Consider the following 12,765-nt stretch of genomic DNA (forward strand, 5'->3'; position numbering starts at 1 on the left):
CCACTGGCTCTGCTTTGTCTAACCTGCTCGTTACCTCCTCAAAGAATTCTAACAGGTTTGTCAGGCATGACCTCCCCTTGATGAAACCATGCTGACATTGCCCTATTTTACCATGCATTTCCATGTATTCTGAAATCTCATCCTTAATAATGGACTATAAAAATCCTACCAATGACCGAGGTCAGGCTAATCAGCCTGTAATTTCCCATCTTTTGCCTCACTCCCTTCTTAAACAGGGGGGTTACATTAGCGATTTTCCAGTCCTCTGGGAACCTCCCTGACTCCAGTGATTCCTGAAAGATCACCACTAACGCCTCCACTACCTCTTTAGCTACCTCCTTCAGAACTATGGGGTGTAATGCATCTGGTCCAGGTGATTTATCCATCTTCAGACCTTTCAGTTTTCCTAGCAGCTTCTCCTTGGTAATGGCCACCATACTCACCTCTGCCCCCCTGACTCTCTTGAATTTTGGGGATGTTACTCATGTCTTCCTCCGTGAAGACTGACGCAAAGTATCTATTCAGTTCCCTGCCATTTCTTTGTTCCCCATTATTACTTCTCCAGCGTCATTTTCCAGCGGCCCAATGTCTACTTTTGCCTCTCTCTTACCCTTTATATATCTAAAAAAATTCTTGCAATCTTCTTTTATATTACTGGCTAGTTTACCCTCATCTTTAATCTTCTCCCTCCTTATTTCTTTTTTAGTTGTCCTCTCTTGGTCTTTGTAGGCTTCCCAATCCCCTGGTTTGCCACTGCTCTTCACCGCATTATATGCTTTCTCTTTAGCTTTTATGCTGTCCCTGACTTCCCTTGTCAGCCATGGTTGCCTCGTCCTCCCTTTAGTATGCTTCTTCTTCCTAGGGATGAATTTTTGCTGTGTCTCCCAAATTACTCCCAGAAACTCCTGCCATTGCTGATCCACTGTCTTTCCTGCTAGGCTCATCTCCCAGTCAATTCTGGCCAGCTGCTCCCTCATGCCTCTGTAGTTACCTTTATTCAACTGTAATACCATTACATCTGACTCCAGCTTTTTCCTCTCAAATTGCAAGGAAATTCTATATTATGGTCACTTCTTCCTAAGGGTTCCTTCACCTTAAGCTCCCTTATCAAATCTGCCTCATCACACATCACTAAATCTTGAATTGCCTGTTCCCTAGTGGGCTCCACCACAAGCTGCTCCAAAAAGCCATCTCGTAGACATTCCACAAATTCCTTTTCTTGGGATCCACTACCAACCTGATTTTCCCAGTCTACTTGCATATTGAAATCCCCCATGATCACCCTGCCTTTCTTACACGCCTTTTCTATCTCCTGGTGTATCATGTGCCCCACATCCTGACTACTGTTCAGAGGCCTGTACATAACTCCCATTATGGTTTTTTTTACCTTTGTGGTTCCTCAACTCTATCCACACAGATTCTACATCATCTGACCCTATGTTGTTTCTTGCTATCGATTTAATTTCATTTCTAACAAAGCAACCCCATCCCCTCTGCCAACCTGCCTATCTTTTCAATAAGATGTATATCCTTGGATATTTAGCTCCCAGTCCTGATCCCCTTGCAGCCATGTCTCCGCGATGCCCAACACATCATACCTGCCAATTTCAATCTGTGCCACAAGCTCATTTACCTTATTTTGTATATTGTGTGCATTCAGATACAGCACCTTCAGTCCTGTATTTCCCGCCCCCCTTCTCATTGTCGTCCCTTTATCTGATGTGCTTGAAGTTAGATTCCTAGCCCATTCCAAACACTCTGTCCTATTTTGTGTTCTGGGGACTTTAATAGCCTCTCCTGGGTTCTCCTTTTTCAGCTTTTTCATAATTTTCCATGAAGTTGAATCCACTCCCTCACCTGCTAACCTGCTGCTTTGTTTCCCATTAGTCATGCTTCTTGGAGTTTTACCCTTCCCTTCCCCCCAGCTTTCTAGTTTAAAGTCCTGTTGACCACGCTATTTACCCCTTTCACAAGAACATTGGTCCCAGATTGGTTCAGGTGGAGACTGTCCCAAAGGTACAGATCCCTCCTGTTCTAATACTGATGCCAGTGCCCCATGAAATGGAACCCCTCTTTCCCGCACCACTCCTTTAGCCATGTGTTTACTTCCCTTATTCTCGCGTCCCTATGCCAATTTGCACGTGGCTCGGGTAGTAATCTGGAGATTATACCCCTTGAGGACCTGTTCTTTAATTTAGTTCCTGTTAATCCCCAAACAGGTCCTCTTTCTTAGTCTTACCTATGTTATTTGTTCCGACATGGACCACAACAACTGGATCCTCCCCCTCCCCCTCCAAAATCCTTTCAAGCTGGTCAGAGATGTCCCTCACCCTGGCACCGGGCAGGCAACATACCATGCGGGACTCTCAATCCTGCTTACAAAGGAAGCTATCAACTCCCCTAATTATAGAATCCCCTACAACTGCCACTTGTCTTTTTGCTCCCCCTCTTGAATGGCCACCTGTACCACAGTGAAACAAAGCGTCCAGGTAACAACCCCACCCTGGAGGTGCCTCAGCTTCCGGAGCTCGGATGCCAGCTCATCAATTCTGAGCTGGAGTTCCTCCAGCAACCAACACTTGCTGCAGATATGGTCACTGCGGCTCGCAATGGGATCTGCCAGCTCCCACATCATGCAGCTACAGCACATCAGTTGCTCAGTCATCTCGACTTAGTTAATTAGTTTATGCTTTGCAGTTTTTTTTTCAAATTTGGTGCAGATTTCCTACTAACCAATCAGGTCATAGCTTTCCTGTGATGTCACTTTTTCACTTTTATCCTGTCTCCCCGTGCTCTTTTATCTTGTGTCTCCACCGCTCTCCTCGCGCTCTTTTATCCTGTGTCTCCACCGCTTTCCTTGTACTCTTTTATCCTATGTCTCCACCACTTTCCTCGCGCTCTTTTATCCTGTGTCTCCGCCACTCTCTTTTATCCTGTATCTCCGCTGCTCTCCTTAGGCTCTTTTATCACTTAGCTCCTTCGATCGAATGCTGCTTCTATTGTTTGGCATGCAAGTAGCCGTGTTGTAGTTTCACCAGGTTGACACCTCTTTTTAAGGTTGCTAGTGGTGTACCCTCCTGCATTCTTCACTGAACTAAGGTCGATCCCTAGCTTGACGGTAATGGTAGAGTGGGGGATATGTTAGGCCATGAGGTTAAAGATTTGGTTGAATACAATTCTGCTCCTGATGGCCCACAACGTCTCATGGATGCCTAGTTTTGAGTTGTTAGATCTATTTGAAATCTATCCCATTTAGCACGGTGGTAGTGTCACACAACACGATGGAGGGTATCTTCAATGTGAAGGCGAGACTTCGTCTTCACAAGGGCTGTGTACTGATCGTTCCTACCGATACTGTAATGGACAGATGCATCTGCAACAGGTAGATTCGTGAGGACGAGGTCAAGTGTGTTTTTCCCTCTTGGTGGTTCCCTCACGACCTGCCATAGACCCAGTCTAGCAGCAATGTCCTTTAGGACTTGGCCAGCAGTAGTGCTCTTGAGTCACTCTTGATGATGGACATTGAAGTCCCCCACCCAGAGTACATTCTGAGCCCTTGCCACCCTCAGTGCTTTTTCCAAGTGGTGTTCAACATGGAGGAGCACTGATTAATCAGCTTGGTGGGGCGGGGGGGGGGGGGGGGGGGGGGGGGGCACAGTTGGTGGGAACCAGCAAGAGGTTTCCTTGCCCACATTTGACCTGATGCCATGAGACTTCATCGGGTCCAGGGCAGATATTGAGGACTCCCATCTTATTCTACAGACAATGTTAGGCTGTTGCTTGACTGGTCTATGGGTCAGTTCTCCCAATTTTGGTACAAGCCCCCAGATGTTATTAAGGAAGGCTTTGCAGTGTGACAGGGTGTGCCATTGTCATTTCCGGTGCCTAGGTTGAGACTGGGTGATCCGGCCAGTTTCATTCCTCTTGGGTTTCATTGTAGTGGGTCTGGAGTCGTGTGTAGGCCAGACCAGGTAAAAAGGGCATTAGTGAACCAGGTGTGTTTTTTTTTTACAACAATCGGCAATGGTTTCATGGTCATTATTACCGAGGCTAGCTTTGTATTCCAGATTTATTGATTAAATTTAAATTCCACCAGCTGCCGTGACAGGATCTGAACCCATGTACCCAGAGCATTAGCCTGGGCCTCTGGCTTCCTAGTCCAGCGACATTACTGCTACGCTAACTGGAGGTTATCGCTAAAGCCGCAATAGTTACCATGAAATTTCCTTCTATTCATAGCAGGCAAAATTCTCAACCAGGTCATGCTCTGCTGACTAAATAAGCTGAAGAAATTCTCCCAGAAACCTAATGTGGCTTCTGGGCTGATCACGAAGTATTAGGCATGATTTTCTCAGTTTGTCAAATCCAGGACAAATGTAAAGAAGAGCACCAGCATCTCTGCCCTAGCAGATTTATGAATATTGTTTGGCAATTACAAACTAGCTTGATGCCTGAATAATAGATCAAAGCTGTGAACATGTAAAACACGTATTCAAGCTGCGTTATACCTGCTAAATCAATACACAACACTATTGCTATATACAAAAGGATGGGGAAAGCATATTGCTGCCTCCTTTACATTCCTTTCTTAACTTACAAAAATCGAAACTCATCTTAAATAGTCACCAAATTATAAGTAAAATTAAATTCAGCAGTTAATTAATGCTTGTAAGGATATTAAATGGATAACATGCTATTGGACAAACAGAACCTAAACTGATTTCAATAACTTTTCTTTGAACATCAATTCAGTTTTCCGAAGAAACATTCTTTGTCCCAATAGTCTCAAATGACTTAACAGAATGACTAGAACATGCACATTACTGCATTACCAGAAACAGCATTTTGTATTTTGTCTGCAAAAAAAGACTAGCATTCAAATTAAAAATGAATTAAAATAACAGACTGCATTGATGGGAATGTACTTGGATTTTTAAAGACTGAAGCGCTAAAGTAATGTGGGATGACTTAAGAATTGTTGAACACCGAAAGTCCTACTCCTTGAATTCAACTCTAAGAATTATGCTTAAAGTAAATTCGAATCAATATGCTGTTCAATTCCCTACAAATGATTAGTGGGAAAATTCAATCATGACGTGGTACTGAATTTTACAAGGTCAGGTGATCTCAACTATAGCAATAGTGAAACAGGTACAGTGTCTCAAAATTGGCAACATCAAGACTGAGTCTGTGCCGGATTTCAGGTCTTGACAGTTTTCAGGTCAGGTGGTTTGGACCAGGTTGGGTCAAGGGTTGCTTGGACCACTCGTCAAGTGGTCAGTCGTGCAAAGCCAACAACTAGTCTGCATGACACCATGCCAATGCAGCACCTAGCCCAACAAGCCGGTAATTTATTTTACTCATCTAATAATAATAATTTTAAAAATCATGCAGGTCAGTTTAAAAACCTGTGCAATTTTTGGACAGCCTGATTTGAGATGCTATACCTGAAATGCAAAAATTGGCCTCAGCATCCTTGACAAAAGCATACCTCAGCATGAATCAGAGTTCAGAAGAGGGGGGCAGGAAACTGTAAAAAGAGTAACCTGCTCTTCCAGCCATAAATCCAAATATTCGTCTTCTCAGATGATTTTGTGAACCTTCTTTAAAGTATTCTTTTGAAAATCCAAACTCGCATTTTATTCATCACTTTAACATACCAGCATTTTAAATGGCAGTTTCTGTGATGGAACTATTCAACTTACTTGTGACATAAAAATTATTTTTTCTGGGCAAGAATCAAGTGTACTCACTTATATGGTTCTGTAACAGAATGTGCTTTTACATGAGAATACCAGTCTTTCTTCCAGCTGTAGCACTTCCCACAGATCTGACACTGAAATGGTTTCACCCCGAGATGCTTGTACAAGTGCTGCTGCAGGTCCCGTGCTTCATAAAAACTTCGTTCGCACCTACAAAGAATGAAGACTACTTCTCAAAAGCTATTTTCTATTAAGCTTTATAACTATTAATACTGTCAGCAATTCAACCTTATAGTATAAGGACCTAATTCTAGTCATTTTACAAAATATTTCAAGGTCAAAATAATCAATCAGTTTTGCAGAACCACAATCTGACTACATGATGGGACTGTGAAGTTAAACAGCAAAAGTGCAAATGGCCCCAGTATCTACAAATAAAACTGCATAACAGCCTGGATAGAAGTCAGTGGCAACAGAAACAAAAGCAATAGAAATCACTGACAATAAGTCCACCAGAAATGAAGGAATTCAGGAGTTTTAATGAAGATGTACTTAGCTTCTAATTCTACATGTTCAAAGCATCTCAAATCTAAAATTGGATTATTATGAAGTCACATCTGCAGCTATCCCGGTCTAATTTCCAGTGCAACAATTAAATCTGACCTATCATTTTGCAGGACATGTTCACCTCCAGACATGCAGGAATCCTGTTCTGTCTGTACCTCGTGGATGGTAATTTGCTCTTTATAGAACCTATCCAATTTTCATTCCATTGAAATCAACAGAATGAAAACAGGCAGTTTCCGTAAATAGGTGAACGATTGCTCTGCCCTTATCACCCTGGCGATGAAAACAATAATTGGTCCTGTAGAATTATCCTAGACAAACAAGTAATCACACTATATAACCTTGTAAAGTGATGGATATTGCAGGTGGGTGGTGATGGTGGCAGTTCATAAGTTAGAAAAGCGAAGCCCAACATGGAATTCTCATCATACATTGTGTTTTAAAATAATTTACTTCAAATTGTAAATATCCTACAGTAAGGATCTATGCCAAATTGTAAATATCCTACAGTAAGTATCTACGCCAAATTGTAAATATCCTACAGTAAGTATCTACACCAAATTGTAAATATCCTACAGTAAGTATCTACACCAAGTGTTCTACATTCAAGTCCTCAGGCATCTTATCCTCGTCAAAGTGGAACCTCTACATATTTCTTTTTTTCCCCCTCTAATGTAGCTACTATTGCTCTGCAAGACACATGACAAATATAAAATCAATTAATTCTACCAACTTACTGTGTGCATTGAAAGCTTCTGACTTCTGGCTTTGGCAAATGTCTCTTTAAGTGCTTGCTAAGACCAGAGGCACGTTTGAAACATTTTCCACAAGTTGAACAGAGGTACTTAGATTCACCTGAAATAATTAAAGCAACATACCAAGCAAAACTTAATGAATGCCTTTTAAGCACGAATGTACAAAAACTATACTTAGTAGATCTACACGAAAAGAGAAAACATATTTCGATCAGACATTATGGTACATCTTGCAGTTTTTAAGAAAGCAATTAAATGAAAAGGAAAGGCAAGGGTAAGTACATTTTATTCAAATCCATCCTACACTGATGCAGCACCTTGAAGAAAATTGCCAAAAGTGGAAAATAGAAATATCAAGCTATGGAAGACTGAGGTAGGGTGGAAGCAGACAGAAGTAGGTAATCCTCGTAATGGAGAGGAAATAGGGCTGGAAATTCAGACTGTGGTTGCAAAAAGTCTAATTTAATCTGAGGCAATTGCCAGGGAAAGGGATAGAATCAATGAGGAAGAGTGTGGGATTTGTACAGGGGGCAAAGACATTGGCTTCAGTCTTCCCAATCCCAAAACCTCTCCACCTTTCTCTCTCCTCCTGCAAGGTCTCCTTAAAATCCAGCTTTTAGACCAAAGATGACACATCCAATACAGGATCTCTATCTGGCAGTCTGAAAGGACAGGGGCAATGGACAGTTCATGAAGTACAATGGACATAATCGACTCAAGTGTAAAAGTGACCACCTGTCTCAGCAAATTGTCACAGACAACATGTAGGTGAGGAAGAGGAGGGGCCAAGAGAGGATCTCTGAAGGACTTGGAAGGAAACTATGCAAGGACAGGAAGGAAATCCACAGAGTTGGATGTTAGAGGACAGGAGCTGGAGGACACTGGACTGGTAATCCAGAGACCCAGGGTAATGCTCAGGGGACCTGGGTTCAAATCCCATCATGACAAATGGCGGAATTTAAATTTAATAAAAAATCTGAATTAAAAGTCTAACCATTGTCGTAAAAACCCGTCAGCTTCACTAATATCCTTTAAAGAAGGAAATCTGCCGTCATCACCTCGTCTGGCCTACATGTGACTCCAGACCCACAGCAATGTGGTTAACTCTTAACTGCCCTCTGAACAAGGGCAATTATGGATGGGCAATAAATGTTAGCGTAGCCAGCGATGCCCATAATCCCATGAATGAATGAAAAAAAACATTGAAAGCTAGATAAAGTTAGAGAAGGATAATACACTACTGGTCAACATCACCAGCAACACATTTACACAGCACCTTCAATGTATTAAAAGTCCTAAGGTGCTTCACAGAAGTGATATCAAACAAAATTTGACACAAAGCCACTTATCCCTACATATATTAGGCCATAGGGCCAAAAAATTGGTCAAATAGATAGGTTTTAAGAAACTTCTTAAAGAAAGGAAGAGAGGCAAAGAGGTTTAGGGAGGGAATTCCAGAGCTCCGTGCCAAGTGGCTTCCATCTGTGCTATAAGTTTTTCTATGTTTTGACATTTGGCTGTTATTGGAGAAATTACACGGGGCAGTAATAAGGAAGTTACATATTTCCCATCAACTATCAACCATGAACTATAAATTATGTTTTCTGACACACCTTTATTTCCTTACCTGTGTGAACACTGTTGTGTTCCTGAAGACTGCGTTTTGTAGCAAATGATTTTTCACACACTTCACAACTGAATTCCCTTTTACCTTCATGATGAGCCATGTGCAGTCTTAAACTATGTTTATAGCCGAAGGTCTTTCCACATATCTAATGAATGGGGAAAGTAAAATTAAAATACTGGAACATTCTGCTTCACAATATAACAATCTAAAGTCATCCAATCCTGTCCTGAAAGCCTTGATGCCCTCACTGGGTTACCATTACGCAGATATCGCATACTGTGCCATTATTTAAACATAAGTCAAGTCTGATCTTGTCCTTAACCAACGTCTGCATTGGTCACTGTACAGAAATCAGAAGAGGGAATTCTGACATTTTTCTCTTTGTTAGCACAGTGGTGCAACTGTAGCATCACTACCAGTTCCACACCAAAACCAGCTAACCAGCACAGACCAGAAATTGAGCTAGATCCTTAAAGATTTGTTTAACTCAAAACCCTTAGAACTTTGGCTTGAGTATTAATTTAAAGAAACTGAATAATTTTGCACCATTTTTAATGTTTACAAACATACGAATTAAGAGCAGGAGTAGGCCATTCAGCCTGCTCCACCATTCAATAAGGTCATGGTAGATCTGTTTGCAGCGTCAACTCCACATTCCACCTACTCCAATAATTCTGTGACTCCCTTGTTAGTCAAGAATTTATCTACCTCTGCCTTAAAAATACTCATTGACCCTACCTCCAACACTCCCTGGGGAACAGAGTTCAAAAGATTCACAACCCTTAGAGAAAAAAATTCTTCTCATCTCCATCTTTAATGGGAGACCCCTTATTTTTAAGCTGTATCCACAAGTTCTAGTCTGTCCCATAAGGAGAAACATCCTTTCAGCATCCACTCTGTCATGTCCCCTCAGGATTTTATATGTTTCACTAAGGTCACCTCTCATTCTCCGAAACTGCAATGAACATAGGCCCAGCTTATCCAACCAATCCTCATAAGATCATTGCCCCATCCTAAGTATCAGTTGAGTGAACCTTCTCTGAACTGCTTCTAACACGTTTATATTCTTTCTTAAACAAGGAGACCAAAACAGTACTCCAAGATGTGGTCTCACCAATGCTCTGCACAACTGTAGTAAAACACCCCTACTTATATATTCCATTCCCCTTGCAGTAAGCAACAATATTCCATTTACCTTCCTAATCATTTGCTGTACCTGCATACTAACTTTCTGTGATTCACGTACCAGGACCTTAGATCCCTGTGGACCTCACAGTTCTGCATTCTCTATTTAAATAATATGGTGCTTTTCTATTCTTCTAGCCAAAGTGGACAAGTTCACATTTTCTCACATTATACTCCATCTACCAAATTTTTGCCCACTTACGTAACTTATTAATGTCCTTTTGCAGACTCCTTGTGCCCTCTTCACAATTTTCTTTCCTACCCATCTTTGTGTCATCAACAAATTTAGAAACCATACATTCGGTCCCTTCATTCAAGTCACTGATATAAATAGTTATGGCCCCAACATTGATGCCTGTGGTACTCCACTTGTCACACCATGCCAACCCGAAAAAGACCCATTTCTCCATAGAATCAGTTTCCTGTTAACTAACCGATTCTCTATCCATTTTGTATTCATTTACACAAAGTAAATGCTGGCTAGGCCAGCATTTATTGCCCATCTCTAATTGGCCTTCAGAAGGTGGTAGTGAGCTGCCTTCTTGAACCACTGCAGTCCCTGTGGTGTAAATAAACACAAAGTACTGTTAGGGAGGGACTACTAGGGTTTTGACCTAGTGACAGTGCAGGAATGGTGATGTATTTCCAAGTCAGGATGGTGAGCGGCCTGGAAGTTGCAGGTGGTGGTGTTCCCATGTATCTGCTGCCCTTGTGCTTCTTGATGGTAGCAGTCGTGGGTTTGGAAGGTGCTGTCTAAGAAGCCTTGGTGAGTTTATGCAGTGCATCTTGTAAACGGTACTCACTTCTGCCACTGATCGTTGGTGGTGGAGGGAGTGAATGGTGAATGTTTGTGGAAGGGGTGCCAATTAAGCAGGATGCTTTTTCCTGGATGGTGTCAAGCTTCTTGAGTGTTGTTGGAGCTGCACTCATCCAGGCAAGTGGAAGGTATTCCATCACACTCCTGACTTGTGTCTTGTAGAGGGTGGACAGGCTTTAGGGAGTCAGGAGGTGAGTTACTCGTTGCACGATTCCTCACCCCTGAACCACTCTTGAAGGCAAGTCCTGTTCAATTTCTGGTTAATGGTAACCCCCAAGATTTTGATAGCAGGGGATTCAGCAATGGTAATGCCATTGAATGTGAAGGGGCAATGATTAGATTCTCTTTTGTTGGAGATGGTCATTGCCTGGCACTTGCATGGCGTGAATGTTACTTGCCACATGTCAGCCCAAGCCTGGATATTGTCCAGGTCTTCCTGCATTTGGACTACAACTGCTTCAGCATCTGGAGATCGTGAATGGTGCTGAACATTGTGCAATCATCAGCGAACATCCCCATTTCTGACCTTATGATGGAAGGTCATTGATGAAGCAGCTGAAGATGGTTGGGCCGAGGACACTACACTGAGGAACTCCTGCAGTGATGTCCTGGAGCTGAGATGACTGACCTCCAACAACCACAACCATCTTCCTTTGTGCTAGGTATGACTCCAACCAGTGGAGATTCCCATTGACTCCAGTTTTGCTAGGGTTGCCTCAATGCCACACTTGGTCAAATGCTGCCTTGATGTCAAGGGCAGTCACTCACACCTCACCTCTGGATTTCAGCTCTTTTGTCCATGTTTGAGCCAAGGCTGTAATGAGATCAGGGGGTGAGTGGCCCTGGTGGAACCAAAATGGAGCGTCAGAGAGCAAGTTATTGTTAAGCAAGTGCCACATGATAGCACTGTTGATGGCCCCTTCCATCACTTTACTGATGATCGAGAGTAGACTGACGAGGCAGTAATAGGCCAGGTTGGATTTGTCCTGCTTTTTGTGTACAGGGCATTCCTGGACAATTTTCCATATTGCTGGGCAGATGCCAGATACCAGTAACTGTACTGCAACAGCTTGGCTAGTGCCACGGCAAGTTCTGGAGCACAAGTATTCAGTACTATTGCCGGAATATTATCAGAGCCAATAGCCTTTGCAGTATCCAGTGCCCTCAAATGTTTCTTGATATCACGTGGAGTGAATTGAATTGGCTGAAGACTGGCATCGGTGATGCTGGAGGGGGGCCAAGATGGATCATCCATTCAGAATTCTGGCTGAAGATATTTACGAATGCTTCAGCCTTGTCTTTTGCACTGATGTGCTGGACTCCTCCATCATTGAAGATGGGGATATTTGTGGAGCCTCCTCCTCCAGTGAGTTTTTAATTGTCCACCACCATTCACGACTGTATGTGACAGGACTGCAGAGTTTAGATCTGATCCGTTGGTTGTGGAATCGCTTTGCTCTATCACTTGCTCATTTTTAGGAATGCCTGGTGCTGCTCCTGGCATGCCGTCCTGCATACTTCATTGAACCAGGGTTGATCCCCTTGCTTGGCAGTAATGGTAGAGTAGGGGATATGTCAGAGTATGAAGTTACAGATTGTGGCTCAGTACAGTCCAGCTGCTGGTGGCCCACAGCATCTCACGGATATCCAGTCTTAAGCAGCTAGTTCTGTTCGAAATCTATGTCATTTAGCATGGTTGTAGTGCCACACAACACAATGGAGGGTATCCTCAATGTGAAGACATGACTTTGTCTCCACAAAGACCGTGTGGTGGTCACTCCCACCGATACTGTCATGGACAGATAAATATGCGGCAGGCAGGTTGGTGAGGATGTGGTCAAGTATGTTTTTCCCTCTTGTTGGTTCCCTCACCATCTGCCGCAGGCCCAGTCTAGCAATTTGTCCTTTAGGCCAGCCTCGGTTTGTGATGGTGCTACTGAACCGCTCTTGGTGAGGGGCATTGAAGCCTCCCACCCAGAGTACGTTCTGCACCCTTGCCTTCAGTGCTTCCTCCTGGGATCTTATTTGTCTCATTTGAAGACAAATGCAAAATATCTGTTCCGTTCATCCGCCATTTCCTTATCTTCCATTAGTAATTCCCCATTCTTACTC

General features: G+C 42.9%; 1 protein-coding gene across 1 annotated transcript in view; it reads right to left on the reverse strand.

The window, feature by feature from the left end:
* The window catches only part of zbtb11 (zinc finger and BTB domain containing 11), a 47,230-nt gene that overhangs the window by 12,183 nt on the left and 22,282 nt on the right, over positions 1–12,765 (reverse strand). The window contains exons 7-9 of the mRNA XM_041211627.1: positions 8,652–8,796; positions 7,007–7,124; positions 5,754–5,912 (exon numbers count right to left, since the gene is read on the reverse strand). Coding sequence (XP_041067561.1) covers positions 5,754–5,912; positions 7,007–7,124; positions 8,652–8,796 — 422 coding nt within the window. The remainder of the gene's footprint in view (positions 1–5,753; positions 5,913–7,006; positions 7,125–8,651; positions 8,797–12,765) is intronic.

This window comes from Carcharodon carcharias, chromosome 18 (assembly GCF_017639515.1).
Source record: "Carcharodon carcharias isolate sCarCar2 chromosome 18, sCarCar2.pri, whole genome shotgun sequence".
NCBI classification, from domain to species: Eukaryota; Metazoa; Chordata; class Chondrichthyes; order Lamniformes; family Lamnidae; genus Carcharodon; species Carcharodon carcharias.